The sequence below is a fragment of the Varroa jacobsoni genome, unplaced genomic scaffold (assembly GCF_002532875.2).
Source record: "Varroa jacobsoni isolate VJ856 unplaced genomic scaffold, vjacob_1.0 scaffold_1040, whole genome shotgun sequence".
In the NCBI taxonomy this organism is placed as follows: domain Eukaryota; kingdom Metazoa; phylum Arthropoda; class Arachnida; order Mesostigmata; family Varroidae; genus Varroa; species Varroa jacobsoni.
The window spans coordinates 216,220-233,725 of NW_019213942.1; the positions used below are offsets into that span (position 1 = coordinate 216,220).

The 17,506-nt window shown below is 43.3% G+C and overlaps 1 protein-coding gene and 1 long non-coding RNA gene across 5 annotated transcripts in view; one reads left to right on the forward strand and one right to left on the reverse strand.

Annotated features, from left to right (window-relative positions):
* The window catches only part of LOC111266003 (uncharacterized), a 141,658-nt gene that overhangs the window by 84,573 nt on the left and 39,579 nt on the right, over nucleotides 1–17,506 (forward strand). Inside the window, exon 1 of one of the 3 annotated variants that reach the window (XM_022843111.2) lies at nucleotides 14,493–14,669. The exons of the other annotated variants lie outside the window; for them this stretch is intronic. Within the exon in view, the coding sequence (XP_022698846.1) occupies nucleotides 14,591–14,669 (79 nt within the window). The 5' untranslated portion in view covers nucleotides 14,493–14,590. Of the gene's footprint in view, nucleotides 1–14,492; nucleotides 14,670–17,506 lie in introns of those variants that run through there. 3 annotated transcript variants of the gene reach the window in all.
* Nucleotides 10,381–17,506, reverse strand: part of LOC111266007 (uncharacterized) — a 29,242-nt gene continuing 22,116 nt past the window's right edge. The window contains exons 1-3 of one of the 2 annotated variants that reach the window (XR_002683807.2): nucleotides 12,775–12,943; nucleotides 12,138–12,328; nucleotides 10,381–11,889 (exon numbers count right to left, since the gene is read on the reverse strand). This is a non-coding gene — a long non-coding RNA (uncharacterized LOC111266007). Of the gene's footprint in view, nucleotides 11,890–12,137; nucleotides 12,329–12,774; nucleotides 12,944–17,506 lie in introns of those variants that run through there. The other variant, XR_015313276.1, reaches the window with a different exon arrangement.

Here is a 17,506-nt window from a genome sequence, read left to right on the forward strand (position 1 = left end):
CACAACACAAAAACAAACGCCTTGAATTAAATTATTAAAAAATTCAGAGGAACTTTCTGCGAGCGAGCTACAAGGGTCGAGGAATAATTTCGCTTGAAGTCGATAACCCCCTATCATTGCTTATGATACTTGTTTTACTTGACAAGAACCATTATTTTGCGGCATCTATAACTGGTTAGGATAGTGTCTAAGTATGCAATGTCACCTTGCCAGTGGTCAATCGGAGACAACGACTGACTGACTCTACGGCAAGGCGTGGGCGCTTCTTCCATACAATAAGTAAGAAACTTAAACATCTGTTTCGTTTACGTAGCATGTAATAGAAAACTTTAACCATGAAGTTTAACTTGCTGGCGTTGCTGAACGCGCGCAACGCGACGTCGTCTGCTGTAACTATTCAAATAACTTGCTCATTGTGGGACAGCAGGAAACTTGCCAATATGTTCACGATGAATGCAATTAATATATGTAGGTGTACATATTTGCCATTGATTAATAAAATAAACATTAATGTCGCATGTATTAATTCAAGGATGGAAAAAAGCTTCGTAGTTCTTAGAAATGTTAAACAGGTCAAAGCGGCTTTGCCTTATATTGTATTAGGAAAGTAGGTAATAAATATGTCTATGCAATATAGTACGAAGACAACAAACATGTTTCCGACTAATTATGATAGTCAAGTAGGTGGAGCTACAATGCTGCTACAAATGCTACAAGAACATGATCTCTGTCTCAATGATTTGGAAAGCGCCCTGTAAAGACTAGCTTGCGTTGAAATACCTACGGAGACTAGAAAGGTAGTCGTGTTTGGTCAGTAACAGTATGGTAAGGCTGGAAGGTACTTCTCCCGCATAGTTACTACTAACATAGCGTAGGCAAGCAATTTGATTGAGTAATGCAATAAATAAAACATAATTATCTATAACGTCACTAGAAAGCCTGTCATGACTACCCTACTTTTGCCTGCTTGAATAAAGAGCCTTTCGTGGTGCATTTGCTGTCGTTCGTCGCGTTTTTGCTCTTGTTATGCTTTCTGCACCGTAAACCTAAAGGCAAACGATCACACAGACACATCGACGTTGAAACTCCAAAATGTGAAAGCCAGGCACGAACCGACGACTCCTGAGGGGTATAGTTGCAGGACAGGCAAAGGCGAAACGAATAAGAGAATGAAATGAAGAAAAGGAAGCTGCACCAACAATAGCAGCAAAGGCAGAAAAACAGACGTCGAAAACCTCGTAGCAGTTGCCGGCGATTCTACCACCGCTATCATCACTAGCACCCATTCGTTACTGTTCGTCCTCGGCCTTTCCTTTCGTGTTCGTTTTGCGATAGCAGCAGCAGCAGCAGCAGTAGCTACTGAACGGTGTTCTCTTTTTCCAAAAGAACGCTAGCTGTTTCTGACCCTGGGGGTTCCGTCGCGTTCCGCTCGTCTCCGCGCCTGGTCCTTGTGCTCTCGTATACCCCCACACCGGCCACGAGAGTGTGATGAGGTCTGAATGGTTTCGGGAGGGGACGTAGCTTGGGAGCTATGTAGAACCGCGGCGACGGCCGTAGTCCCGGTAGTGGCCGCCAGCAGAGCAGAAAGCCGGCCTAGGAGTGCCTGGAAGAAACTAGAATAACCGTTCTTACATCAAGGCCCACCTCCACTAGAAACTGGAGGCCGCACACTTGGGATGCTGAGGATGAATAGATGGCATCTCAAGTGGCCCTCGTTCCCTCTTTCTCTCTTGCCCCTTTCAAGGCAGACTCCGCCCCAGTATCGACGGGCAGCAATGTCGAGACAGTTCATTGCCGCACAGCGCAACGGCTTCTTTTTCAACTTGTCCTTCTTTCATTGTTGCCCCTACCCGTTTGTGCCCTACTGCGTCCATTCTCGCGGTCGTAGATTCGGTTACTACAACCGAAGTAGCAGCACAGGTACAGATATATAGTTAGTGTCTGCGTTGTAAACTTGGTACCGAAAAGGACAAGTGACGGTTTTCAAGGCAGGTTTGAACCAGTGTCCGTTTTTGGTGATCACGCTGCTTCTACTATTCGACTTTATAAACGGATGCACATTCCGAGTCTATGGCGAACAGACAGAAGAAGACTTCTACGTCGCCGTCGTCATCATTGCTGCGGCTGGCGTCCTCTGTCGATTTCTTCAGAAGTCCGAGGGGTTTCTTTGATTGGCGGCATCACCACCTGCACTATCATCAGTAGCCCATGGGGCGGCATTTTGATGCTTCCAGCAGCTGTCGTCCTGCGGCTATACGGCCGACGAAGAAATAGGGAGAAACAAGTAACAACAGCTGCACCAGCAGCAAACGAAAATCTGTTTGTTTCTCTCTCCGAAGGAAACATATATTCTTACCTCCGCTACTGTCGTTTTTACAAAACTTTGAAAAATGGCAACAACGCTCCCTTCCATTATTTCTACTTCTCATGAAAGAAATGAACGGGCTTCATGCTCACTGTGTCGGCTGTGTATCGTCTAAGTATGCTGATCGTTACTGTAAAACCCTCCAGGCGGGGAGAGTGAGAGCAAAAGGGAGAAATAGCGAGGTAAAAATGGAGAGGGACAAGTTAGAGAAAGAAAAGTTTTAAAAGCAGAGGATCTCTGAAAGCGTTGGCCGATGACGACTATCATGATGATGATGACCCGACATGTTTTTGTTGATTGCAAAGTTGGTGTTCAAGGCTGAAGACTAGAACTCGCCGGCAGTTGCAGCGCCGGAAATTGGCATATTGAAAAACTCTTGAAAAAATGATATTCATCTCGTAGCCCTCAATTCTTCTTAGTAAGCATCTGCCACGACAAACATTTTATCTGCTTATATAGTACGTATTCATTCGTGCGTACCTGAGCAGAGATCTGTGTATCTAAGTATATTGATGCGGCTGGCAAAATTTCCTATTACGTCGAACGTTGCTAACGTGACTTGTCAAAGTGGTTGGCATGTTAAAAGACTTATGGAATGGAGGCCATTGGGCGAGGGATAGGACGCCTCCTCCAGGGTACAAGACTTGCTCAGGTCTACAAGTAGTACGCTGGCTGGGGATTAAATTAAATATGCGTTTATTTTGCACAGGCTACATTATATCATCACAGCAAACTGACGTTGTCTTTTACAACGTCAGTTCGCTGTTACAAAGTATTTCTTACTATGGCACGTGAATAAAGTGCTTTTGCTTAGTCAGCTTTGTGCAGACCTATTATCTTGTCGGGGATGTGACAAATAATAACAAGAAATTATTATACTTGTTGGCCCGCATCCAAAATTCAGTCTTCGTATACACACAGACACGCCCCTTGGGGGGTAATCATTGTTTACTCTTACGCGTCGGTAATGTCAAACTGGCACCCTCATTCCATGTATCTTTGCTTTGAGTCGAGAGGCGCACTGGGTCAGAGAAAGATGACGCTGTAAGGAGTGCATTTTCCTTCGATTTATAGCTTTCACTACATAAGCCCAGATCGAATACGATTTCGTGACATCTACGAGGCGAACGCGTGTGCCTATTCCGTTGACCTAGCGATGATATTGCAGTAAGTCAATATAGTTGTTCCGATTGTTCATTATCAACGCAAATTTCCCGAGACAAAACAGCATTTTATTCATGGGTTCGTATGCGCTACTAGTCGATAACACCGAAATACAGAATACTAACTTGCTTCAGCTTCTGATCGACCATGGCCTAATCGGTGGCATTAGAATCACGATGAGCAGCTCGCTAGACAATCAGAGGTAAAGCATAAACCTTCTTAAACCCGTAATTGCAGCATCTGGCCAATTCGAAGTTTTTGTTATTAATATCTGATGTTGCTTACTCTTCATGACAGTGATGAAGTTGGAAGCCTCAAAACAATGTTGTACGACATCAATCTATGGTCACACCGTTGTCGGGCTTCCATCTAATCATGCATCGATCTATGTTTGGCTCTATATGTAGATATAGAGTTCAGAAATGTTAACAGAACATGCATAGGAACAGCTTTCGTAAAGCAAAACTGAAGCTACGATATACACCTGTTTCGATTGTATGTACACGTATATATATATATATATATATATATATATATATATATATAAGATGATATAATAAAAAAAGTACCTGGAATCGTCCAGTGTCTAGAGGAAAATATCCCAACATCGGCAACATAAAGTTCGTAGCCTGGTAAATTTATAACAAAGGCCGTAGGTGATAAACGTTTCTGGTTTAACTAATCCGGTACTGTTTTTGAGACTATAACAGCAGCGATTGTGTTGTGTCTACTCAGCTACTTCGCGTCATAGGCGTTGCTAATAGAACAGTGCTGATAGATTCATATATTCACAAAAGGTACCTTTATGTTAAGCACACAGCTGAACGTCGACGGACAAGCGAGCAGTAACTTAGAGACTTATCTGTTTATAGATATTGTATGCAATTAATAACAAAGTTGAATAGTGAAACTTCAAGTAGAATTCGGACTGGAACGTATAGCCTAGCCATCAGCTATGCAAATAGTGTTTTGAAATGCATACAGTGTTAGAGGAAGGAAAAAATAAGGCGGCTGCGTCGATGAACGTGGGTACTCGTAAAAGATTAACTTGTTTGTAGTTGGCTGTTCTGGTGCAAGTCGTCCAAATGCAAAGCTAATACTATCTTTTCCAATCACATGCATACTTTTTTCGTAACTACACATGGAGGAATACATATAAAATTAAATTTTAATTCCTTTCAAAGCTTTGCTATTCTAGTTTCCTTCTAGCCATATCATGCTTTCGTTGAATATAGGTTTTTGTGAACCTGGTCACCGAGGGATATTACCCTGTATCAATGATCCACTCTTCTGGATTTGTGCGGGAGGTGTGAATCTATTTATTGCCGAACACATTGTGGTTTTCACGAGTGCTTCTTCGGTGGCTGACCAAATGAACATGTAAATGAAACAAGTTACATTGATTGAGTTATTAAGTCGCCACATTTTACGCCATAATCTCATCGACGAATAGAAAAGACATTGCCTAGTTCTCACTAGCCGAGATCCCTTCTTCCTTCTCCTTAGAGATCTAACAAATATGAAACTAATGCGCAGATCTGGTTGAACGTGGGTTCGCGAGCTATTTACGTATCGGTCTCTTTTTTTTTTTCTTATCACCCAGTTAGGCTGCAGCAGACATGGTGGCAAATACGACCCGATTCGAAGGTAGCGATGTCGTCGACTCTGAGACAACAAAACACCCCAGGAGGAGCTTTGAATGTTAGATCACTTCCGAAGGAAAGGTAGATGAAGCTCGTAAAAGCGTTGCCATTCTGTTATCGACTGGCGTTAACAAGTGGCTGTTGTTATTATTATAAAATACACCGCAACGCTGAGCTGAACTCAACTCTATTGTTATCCGTGGATTCAGAAGACGCCTACATGCTTCTCACGCGTATACAGAATTTTCAAACAAGTTTGCTTGGTAGTTAAAACCTGGATAGAAGAAAAACACTCATCAGAAGCTCTCCCTGTATTTGTAGTTAATCGACTATTCAGAATTGCGATCACAAAATATCGAAACGCTACATGGTCGTATCTATCACTGAAAAGTCGTCTAGCCTTGGCAATATCCGTAAAGGAGGATACAAATGAAATAAAGGTCCTACAACATCCCAGGGAGACAAGCTAAAAGACATGGCATTCTTCAACGACGAATCCTATCGTAGTCAGCTATTTGTAACTGGCTCTGGGTATCTATCTAGCGGGCGGGAGTGGCTGGCAAATCGAAAGTACAGCAGGAGTTCACATAAGGACAGGCAAATGCCTTTTATTGCTACGCGTGCGAATAATGAACAATATCGGAGTGTGCGTACACCAGCTTTACTGTTGCCGGCGGCGCTGTCACTGCATCTACGCTAGCATCCGCCGAATCATCTATTCAGAATACAGCCGACGTGTACCAGCGTTAGGGACAGGTGGAGTGTACAATCTGTTTTCATTTGTCCCTTAGCCCGCAGCTTTTCCTTGCTAGTCCACTTCTTTCCAAGAGACAAGCTTCAGTAAAGGCAAGACCGGACGAGATGCACCGATTCTTCTTGCGACAAGAAACAAATTGAGCGAGAAAGAGAGAGAGAGAGAGAGAGAGAGTTCAGGTTGTAACAGTCGGCTGTGCACCTTATCGAAAGAGGGAGCAGGATGGTGACATAAGCATCGCAAATGCAAAATACGAACGAAAAGAGCGTCGTTTAGGAGTTATAAAGATGGCTGGATGGGTAGCGCTCCATGTAGAAATTCCCCAGCTTGCACGACACGGTACGTAGCATCTTAGACTGCTGCCAGGCTCTAGATGGTCTATGAGGGGTTGCAGAGTTCTTAGGCCAGCGCGTGTTATATGCCCGTGTCTGTTACAATTACACCTAGACACATTTTAGCAGACGATGCGTAACCGAGTATAGCGCAATTTATTTGTTGATTATTGTCCTATCATAACTGTCAAATCGTTCCACGTTGTCCGTAACGTCTATAAGTCTGAGTCGTTAAGCAGTTACCGGCCCAATAGAGAAGTGATCGCTAATGACAAATAACCAACGAATGGACGAGGCAAGGAACCTTCTGAAGGGATAGAAGATACAAGCGACCCCAACGAATGACGAGAAAATTTACATCAACTGAACTTCCCCTTTGGATTAGCGCAAGATTTTTACAAAATTGATACCTTTATCCATCCAATCGCTAAACCTTTTCGAGACAAGTTCAAAATATATATATATATATATATTAGAAGTTGTACATATAGGTGCGCGTATCACACAGAAGGCCCTTGGCCGAATTGCGCGAAAAAATACTATGTATGTCGGCGCATTTCAAATAAAACATTTAGCCTTTTGGTTACAGTACATCTGCACAGCAAACATAGAGTGAGGTAGCAGACTACTACCATCGAATGGCATCATGTCTAAAGGGAGTATTTACCAACGTGGCTGGCATGAGGCGTATAAGGATTAAAAGTTATTCTATATGTGTGGATATTTATTTGTTTTCTGCTTTCTATTATGTGTTATTGATCGATAGGTATATATGCTTTAGCTACTCTTTCAGGCTAGCTCTGCACACCCAAGCATTATCCGCAAACCAGTACATTGACGTTGCTTAGTGGCTAATGATGGATCGTGTGTTGTTGACACTCTTTACGAAAATTAGTCTTCCCGATTTAACGATATCATACACGAGGCTAAAGATCGGGCCCTTAAGCAACAGAGGTTGATTGGTTAGGGCAATCTTATTGAAGTGCTGTTCGTAATATCACGGATTTTGGAAGAGAATTGCTAGGCACTAGTAACATTCGCACAGGATGTTCCGCTTCAAATTTGACGGTTTAAGCATACTCATAAAATGTTCCCGTTCCATTATTTGTAGATGGCTAAAAGTTTTTCCTTATTACATATTGTAGGGTTTTTCATTTGGTCCATAAAGTAAGCCGGCGCTGATCGTGCTTGCAATGTTCCTAAACAGGATAGGCCTATGTCTGGCAGACACGAATACTCTAGGCCGTGAGAATTAAATTCTTGACCTTATACTAAATAAACGTACACTTATTCGATGTCTTTAAAGCGGATGTCGTTAGACTCTGGATAAAAAGCGAGCAAAACACCCTTGGTTACAATATGCATATGACAATTAGTCCGTAAAGCATTGAAACCGCAAGGATAAGTGTACCCCCATCCGGTTGTTCTCTGCGTCAAATTGCGATCGAAACTAGAAGTGTTTTGCTGCCATTACTGCTAGTATCGAACTGCGATTTATTGGGTCTTACCTCGGCAGCCCCTTTTATACACCTCTATGCTGCATTTAGGTTAAATTTATAACTATATATAAATATAATTGTAAAGCTGCATATATAATGTTGAGTAGCCTTCTTATTATTAGTACAGAGTAACTTTTTCATCATTCATTAGTAGATGCTTACCGCTGTGTGCATGATGTTTTCGTATCAAGATAGGTTTCATTTTATAAATTTAGCACACAGTTGGGTATGTTCAGGGCTAGTGTAGTTATGTAGCCGTGCTACCCGCCTATTTATCAGTTCCTTTTTCCACCACACAGCGTTTATCGTATACCGGCCTTATTCAACGGCTGTTATCAAACCGTAACAATTGCCTCTGATTTTTAGAACTGCTTGAAAAACCTAGAGTAGCTTCGAAGTCCCATTAACTGCTGAAAAAATTCAAAACGGTTCACGCAATGTCCACTCATACAGTAATGCATTTCCCAATCTTTTTTGGTTTTTGAAAGATGGTTCAGCTTAAACTGATTGAATCCAAAAAGCACTTAACCTTCGCCAAAAAGGACACTTGCTCCTCCAGCCAGTGGCAACTCCGAAACCATGTGATGGAGGGCAAGTGGCATGAAAAGGATATGACTTCACACGAACGGGGAAAAAGCCGGGGGCAAGAAGGTGAAGAAGGGTTAAATTAGGGCATTAGGTAGAAAAGTATGAAAAAAAGACGGCAGCATAACAACAAAGGAATGTGCAGAAACAGCGAAAGAGGCCAGGAGAGGCAAAACAATTCACAAAAGTGCAAAGTGACTTGGGACGAGACATACGAGAGGGCAACGCTTTCGCTCGGTGTCTCCCCCGTTTACGTGCTAGCCACTTGAAGACAAAGAGCGCCGTTGAACATACCTGAACGAACGAACGTACGAAGTAATAGAGGCTGGAAATGAGAAACGTCAGAATAGAAGCACAGAGAGGTTCCACATATCAACCCAGTGTTCGAGTACAATAGCAAAACGCGCACGAATATAGTAAATATTGAAAATTTCAATTTTTTTTTTGCCTTTAGTTGTAATTTGTACAAACTTGAATCAAGCTTAAATACTCGAAGTGAATGCGGAGACACCTGTGATGCACAACAACGCGTATATGATTTTTGTACATACGTTTAAGCTCATTCGGCGCTAGGTCGAATACTACCGTTCAGTTAGTGATTTTAGCAACTATATACAAAACGAATTATGTGTACTATTAATAGGGTAATGTATGTACAGGTTTTTGGCTGTTTTCCGCTCTAATAATTACTGCTGCCTTATTATGTTAGGTTGGTGCATATATATAGCAGCCGTGTTTTGCTTCTCTTTGCTTGCTTTTGTCAAAGGCTGTATACCATTGAAAAGCTTCTCTTTGCTTTGTTTGGCTGTTGGCATTGTTTGGTTTAGATCACACAAGTTTATTCCTCTTTTGGGCTTTAGATATGGGTATTTCGGGCAGCAAAAAAGCAATTTCGATGCTTATTTTATTTCACATAGATTTCATTGTAGAAGCTGCGGTAGCAGTTTAAGTTATTTGTTCCGAATACGATAAATGTACCTAATGTAAAATGTATCTAATGATTATCTTCTTTTCAAAATTGTTCAGGACAACTTTCAGCAAGATAAAAACGTCGAGTACAATGCGATGTTTGTGTTGAAAACACTATCTCTAAACATTTAAACTTGCTTTTAAAAAACATTGTCAATTCTACAATTAAGAGGGGTTGAATGCAGGGTAATCCCAATTAAAGTGATCTTCCATCTTGTCATCAGTACGAGGATAGCTATTATGATTATTATAATCATAAGGATCGACCACATTTATACTGTTCATTGGCGTCACCAGTGAACGACTAAGTGATGTTAGTTTGCTCTATGACTTATAAGATTCAAAAACACGGGAGATCAAAACAAACTGCTTCAGCGACTCATTGATACGACAAAAGCTATGTTGCCACAGTTGAAGCTTGGTTATGTATTCGTCAACATGCAACATTGTCTCTGCTTTATGCAAAAGATGAAACTCTTATGAATCTAACGTCCACAAAGACTTATACCCAAGGCCAATATAAGGTCATCTGCATTATGGAGATTTCTTCCCATGTAGGCATGAATAGATGCGTTCAAGGAGCCGTCGCTGCGCCAGCGAGTGATTCTTAAAGCGTCTTTCTTTTTCTGCTGCTACGGCTGATCTATGCTTTCCTTCATTTGAGAGTGCTGCTGGAACTCTAAAGGCAAAGTCATCTGATGATAAATGCACGTCATTGGTCCTCAGCTAAAAGGGTTGGCATTCACCGGAGCCAACCTCTAAGGCGGCGGGTGCTGATCTATGCCCTCCTACATCTAACCATGATGCTGCAACTCGAAAAGCAAAGTCATCTGGGACTGATGATAAATGTGCGTCATTGGCAGGCTGCTAGGAGGGTTGATATTTACACGTACAGCACGTCTTTGCTAGCGCATCTCCTATGCGCACATGTAACCGAGGATGTTTCTTGTGCCGCTTGTGTCAACTTCTTTCTCTTGCATTGGCGCATCTTGCATTATATATGTGGCTCTTGCCATGCATCACACGTTCCCAAAATCTTGGGAGACCGGGGGCCATCGTTGACATCAACGCCTCCAGCTGAGGCGGCACTGGTGGTAACAACTTTCGACGCCAGCCATCCAACAACAACGTTAACGCCGGCGGCAGCGAGATCTCATGGGTGAAATATCTTTTCTAGCAATCCAAGACGCGCCACTTGCTCGCCTGCTGTGAAAGATCTACAGACCTCCAAGGCAGTTGCGAAGGCGAAGGGTAAAGGGATCAAGTTGAAGATCAACTTTGTGGTCTGAAAAGGAGAAATAGCAGAGCGCCTGAACGGCAGCGGCGTCAGAAGCAGCTGAGAGTTTACATTCGTTTGCATAATCCTCCTTTACAAAATGCTATGGCCTGGAATGGGGTGGGCCTAACGGGCAAGGAACACACGGATTCTGTAATGAGAAATGAGCGATCGAGTGTCAGGCCACAGATCCAGCAACCAATCCCAGCTTTCGATTCCCGGATAGCGTATATCTTTCTGGGCTACGAGGCTTAACGTTGAAGCGTGCAACGAGACACGCTCGAAGATCTGTAGATCAAAAGCTCTTAAAAGACGAATCGTTGCATGCCGCATTACCGATGACAGAGAGGAAATGGGACTGGACAATAAGTTTCTGATGAGGGCAAAAGCCATTAGAAAAGTTTTATTTCTAGCTTATATGCGACTATGATAAGGTCTACTAGAAAAGCGCGTCATTGCATTTGCGAAGTCGACACGATGGACTGCATCTTCTCAGTGGGCTACTTCAGTAGAGCCTATTGGGGAATTTCGGACAGCAACGAGCAACGAAGATATTGGCCAACTTTCGATGTGCATAATGATTTAGCTGAAACAACATGCAAACGGTTTGTTATAAGTTATCTCACAAGGGCTTTCTTGGATGATACATTCAAACGGATGTAAGCGGTTAACAATAGAAGTCTAGAATAGAACTTTCTTTAATAAAAAATCCAATATATTATAATATCTAGTGCTTTTCTTAACGGCTAACTCCACTTGTAATGTGTGTGCCTTATAGAATTTGTCCAAGCTTAATCGCAAAGCTATGCACCTAAAATATAGTGCTACACACATCTTCGCATAGATTGTTACAAGCCTTCATCAACCATCATATCGACTTGACTACTCCCCTAGAATTTTACTATGATGTCATTGAGTACAACTTTTATTAGCCGCATTATTTCTATCGTGGGACCGACTAGCAATCACAGACACGGGCTGAGCGGAACAGGCCGACGGGCGTGTACTACCCAGGACCGATGCTGGGATCAGAGCGGGTGCAGGGTGTAGCTTCAAGAGGTAGTTGGGTGTCGATCACTTTTTCACCGCAGACTCGTCATCCGTCGAGTCGACAACAGTCCAATGGCGTCGATGACACCTCGTAAAGCTCCCTATCGAAATCCACATCACCAGCCGATGATACACATCGCAGCTCTATGGGGCAACGAAGCTGGCCGGTCTGGGCAGGAAGAAACCAAAGAAGAACCATCACGTCGTCAGCCCCCTCACCCTGATAGCTTGCCGTCCGCGTATATCCGGTTGCTGCAAATGACACACAATGACCAAGCCAATGGAGTGACTTTGTTCCATATGTTTTATGTGAAAAACAGTCCGTCGTTTCAACCTATACGAAGGGCAATATGCAGATATAGAGCATTTTACGAAAGGAGCATAAATATGGCTGCACCTTGATAGAATGGCGGAAAAATATAATGTCAATTTACAGCTTCATTATGGAGAGAAGATGGGCAGCGCGAGGCCAGTCAGAATTGAAATGAAGGCAAGCTTACTCAGGCCGTTCCAGTCATATAGTAGACATACAAGTTTAGGAGGAAACCCGTATGAGCATAATATGACAGCTAACTGATGTCACAGCTGCGGCTTCGCTTATGCTCGCTTGCCCTGAAAGCGATTTCTTGTTTTTGAAAGCCTGGCACTAGGCCCGATCGTCCTTGTATGCGAGTCCGATACACTCTTCTTACTGTAAAATTTAGTAGAGTGAAGATATCATGATAGAGGCTAATGATACTTCAAAAAATAGCTAACGAAACCAAGCATTGCATTCGTGATGAATGTTTTAAACAAAATGGTATACGTAACTTTTAACAATTCGAAAAGTTGTTTTTCCGTACAGTTCCTAGTTTGCATGTAACAATATATCTAAATACTGCAGGTAACAGTCACGACTTCATGCTCTAAATAATGTCAATAAGCTGCATTAAGTAAAAAGGTTAACTATTCAGGCTAGCAAACGTGCAAACTTCTATTGACCGACGATCAAGCACAAACGAAATAATAAAAAAGATTAGTGAAGTTATCTAAGAGAACACATCCTATTATCCCTACTTGACCTCATAATATGAAAATGCCGATTTATCCGTGAAAAAGTTACACTCAGTCTGCAAGAAAAGAAAATTGCTTCCTCACATCGTTCATAAGGAGCAGCATCTTTAGAGGGCCTAAGTTTGACTATCAGTACAAGCAATAACCCTTGTAATAGTTGCAACGGTAGCATCAGTAAGTATCAGTACTGCTGCTATGGTGCTTAACGCTGTCTGGCTGAAGTCTGCCAATGACTGTGTTTTCAAACCATCGTTTCTGACTTGCGACCGAAGCGTCACTACTACCCAGACCACGATAATGATCACCGCTTCGGCCAAGCCCGGACACGAGGTTTAGCTCAGGAAGCCATAAAGTAGAACCTCGTTCACTGCTGTTGTTGAAGAGGGAAAGAAAGAGAATGTGGTCCCTCTACTCTGAGCCATTTGGACAAATATTGTCTTTCCAGCCCTTTACTAGCTTGCCCGCAGGGTTGCTCAGCGCGCTTGTTCGTTCAGTTCAGCATGCAACACAGATATCTTGCGCTGTACTACCCAGTCCTGACCGTTCGTCGGCTGTAGAAGCTCATCTAGTGCGTGACTGGGCTGTCGGGTGAGGAAAAAGGACCTCAACAGCCTTACGAGCATGAAGCATCTGAGAGCGCGGTTCTCGTTTGCGTCGGGTGACGAGGTCTCGGTAGCCGTCGAAAATTCGTCAATGCAGTTGCCATCTGCTCGCGGCTAAGCATCCCGTTTCAAACACTGCCACATATCCCTCTTTTTCGCATGCAAACCTCGAACAGTTTTCCTTGTCCGATAACATACCCGGCTTCCAAAACTTTTAAAGAAGCCTAAACGTTGATCTGGGTATGCTTAAATACTAAAACGACTGTTTATGTCCGTGTAGCGAGCTGTTCGAATTAGTAATTTGGCCATATAGCAACATGCTTTAATAGGTTACTTTTGCTGCAATGATCTTCAATTTTTCATCTCGATTAGTCTACGCTTTCTAGGACTTTGCGCCTGGATTTAGTATCATATTTGGTGCTTTCTATGGTACTTAATTAGCGCACCTAGGTACGTGATAGTACCAATAGTATCTTCAATACATCGACTGCTCAATATTTCCAGTATTTATGCCATTATGCTGATTTAACCGTTTTGAATGGTTAATAGAAGTTACTCGTGACATAGTTCATGAACAAAATAAAAACTATGGGCCCAATTCGGCTTCTTGATGGGCTCTGACTGGAAGCATTATGAGACAGCCAGCTGTCTACAACGGCATGGACACCAACCAACATTTATAGTAAGCTACTGCCTTTTTCTATTCGGCTTGTCTCGCTTGCCTTTCTAACAGAACGACGGTAGCAATGGACGCCATCGGGATGTCTGTACCGCGATGGAGTCTCGGATGTACTATCGCTTCAATAGACCGGGGGGCTATGACAACGCAAAGGCCAAACAGCTCGATCTCCATTTCCCTTTCCGGAGCGGACCGCTCTCGCATGCTGCGTCCAAAGAATTCACGTGAATGCCTGCTTGACTACCTGTCTAGCCGCCGCTCCCTTAGGTACAGTAGGTTCTACCGATCCCTGCTGTGAGGATCTTGCCCCTCATTTCTCTTACCAATGGCTCTCGTTATGAACAGACCGTTGTCTTAGCCGATACAAGTATGGAAGTGGCCTACAGCAGACGAGCGGTTGGCCTGCTTCAAGTTAGAATGTTAACCTTTGAGACCTTCCTCTATTGCTTGCCAACTAAAGAAACAACTCCAGCTTCCTCGCCTTCTCTTTGATGGTTCTCTTTATGACCTGGAGACAGACGAATCCAATCTCCGCAGTACGGTTTCAAATGAAGGCCGGCGCCTAGCTAGCTACCTGTCTTTGCTATGTTCTAGAAAAGGCTCAAACGAGAAGCTGTGTATGTGCTTGCTACAACGGCTAGTGCAACAGCAGATGCTCCTCCAATGCAGCCAGGCTGATAAGCACGATCTATTCAATCGTAAGACATACTCAACTCAATGATTTTCTGTAGAAGATTGGGTCAGTTTAGATTGTAAGACGATTGACTTCAGATGGCAAAGACGCTTTACTCACTCGCTGTGCATACCGTGTAAAAGCAAGGATCTTTACTCTTGTTCAATATATGGTCTGTTTGGCATGACGCTCTTGCGTTAGTAACAGTAAGCTACGCGCATGACTATGTTGTGTCTTATGAATAAGCTAAACATGAATGCCAGATGTTAATAAATCACCAACATATTTTTCTGATCACGGTGTGTCTCGAACAAGAGAGGTCATCCTTTGCATGCAATTTCATGGTTCGCCACTGGCCTGAGAGCATTTATTAGTGCGACTAGATCCCGAATACATAATCGAACGCCTGTATCTGAGAGGCGACGGCTAGACATTTATACTGTTTCGATAACAGGAGGTATTTGAAAACATCCTTGATTTTTTGTGAACTACAAGGTCTTTTACTAAAATCACGCTCATTATAATTTGTTTTGACATGAGATACTTTTTACCTGCATTTTAGACGCTGTTTCAACTATACAGTTAATCTTATAGTGTTGTGTTGATGCTCGTTTGGACAGGGATTTCGCATGCTCCCTCTCTCCTCTCTCTCTATATATATATACATGTGTGTTTGAGGCATGTGCCTTTTGTAACATTTAATACTGAATGGCTTACAAATTACTTAATACGTATGTATATGTATACACGTTACGATGCACGATCGCTTAATTAAAATTGGACGTCACGGCCGCTGTCACTGCACGACGATTTGAATCAACAAGAAGCAACGTAACGCCGCCACTGCTAACTATAAAGAACCGGCTTTGATGCACAGTAGTAATAATACTAGTCTGCGAGACAGCAGGGAGTTTGCGGCAGAAGACGAACGTAGCTAAAACAGCAGAGACGGGGCGTGATTATCTACAGGTTGCTAGCGAACTTAATAGTGCTACTACGAAGCCACGGTGGGACGGCTGGGTAGAAAGAGAGAGAAATGCCAAATGAAATATTCACCAGAAGAAGCTAACCAAGCCGGTTTACTTTACAATGTCTTCATTTGTAGCTGCTCTGCCCTCAACAAAACGAATGGACGAGCAAGTGGACAAAAAAGCAAGCTCCCCACCAGAATGAATGACGAAAACAGTTCCGACACTGCGTAGGCGAGTGTAGGCGGGGCAAAACAAAAGATGAACTGGCGGAGTAGACAGGGCGAGAGCGGAAGCGGCAGCGCAAAAAACGGTTGGCCCTCAGATGCTCCGCTTAATTCGGAGTTTACTCTGAAATCATTCTAACGCTTATGATGGAACCAAAACTAGAATGCACGTCACGCTCTTGCCGTTCGACGGAAGTAGGCTTTGCGATGGAGATAAGTCACTGACGGAAAAGGGTACCAGGTTCAAATCTCCGGTCAATCGGAGATGCAAATGAACGGGTTGAGGCTGCTGCTGACCAGACGAAGTTGGTACCGTCACTGCTGTTGCATGAAACACCGAGGGGCCCTGAAATTATACCTTCCAAATGTTGCTATCCACTTGTATTGGTTGGGTTTAGGGAAGATAAATGAAATGGGGCTACCGGTGAATACGATAATGACGGCAGGAAGAGCGGTAGTGGTGGGTTGAAACAGCTTTGAACAAGGGAATTGGAGATTAAAGCTGTAATCGGGGTGGGATAGCCCAGCAGCACATTACCTAGCGGAATGGGATGATGGGGTGGACCAAGGGGAATTCAGGAGGAAACTTGTTTTTAATTTAACTGCGCATGCGACTATTACGTACCAACTACCCAACTAGGCAGATAGCCAGTTAGCGAAGTGGCCGGCGAAGGGGCTACCCGTTGTGCGGACACTATGCGATTCCGACCGAACTACCCACGGGTTTTTGTCCCTTCACCGGCACCTGCAGTAGTGGCTTAGGTAGCTTCGGTTACTGAAGTTGAAAGCAGACCTCGGCACCAGTCTTTTCCAACATTTACTCGGATTCCCGGGAGGCGTTCTGGATGGGCAAGTTTACGAATGACTAACGAAGAAGAAACGAACACCGTGACGGGAAGGCGGTGAGCACAAGCTGTGGGGGTGCACAGAACGCCTTGCTGAAGAGAAAAGTGGGTTCAGTGCCAGTAGAGGAAACAAGAGCATTGGTGCCACGTCGCCCGTTTCGTGGTACTCCCATCATTCCAACAGCCGCTATATGTCTGATATCGCTGCTATTGCAGCAGGCGCTTCTGGTTATAGCCGTTACCAGCCACTGATCAGCTGTCGTGATGCGACGGAACACCAACTGATCCTGGTATCCTGTTAATTTTACGGATTTGCATATGGTATATAATACCTCGGTGGGAACAGCATCAGTAAGCAATATCTGTAAATCAACATCTCGAAAATAGCGCAACTGTAACTCTGTCTGAATATTAAGTCTACAGCATAGGAATGTAACCTAATTACATCTTCTATATAATAATAGATAGTACCCATTTGTTGCCGAAAACCCAATGATTGTATGGACACTTGACGCAAAACCTCCTATAAAATATAAGTCAAATTGTCGTCTACAAATTATCTCGTTACATTGTCGATATTTTGGGGCTTTGTGGTTAATTTCCAAAATAGTTGCCGTATTCGGTGCGGTAGGTAGTTTGCTGGGGCAATAAATGCAAAGGGTCGCCTCAGTATACGGTGGACAGTGTCGCAATTAGAGCATTGCTGGTTCTATCGTGTCCTCATGATGTTCGGCCTGACGGAACGGAAGAAAATCTCTATTGCCCATACAGTCCCTTTGTAATATAACAGCGTAAAGAGCCAAATGAGACTGGCGAAAAAGG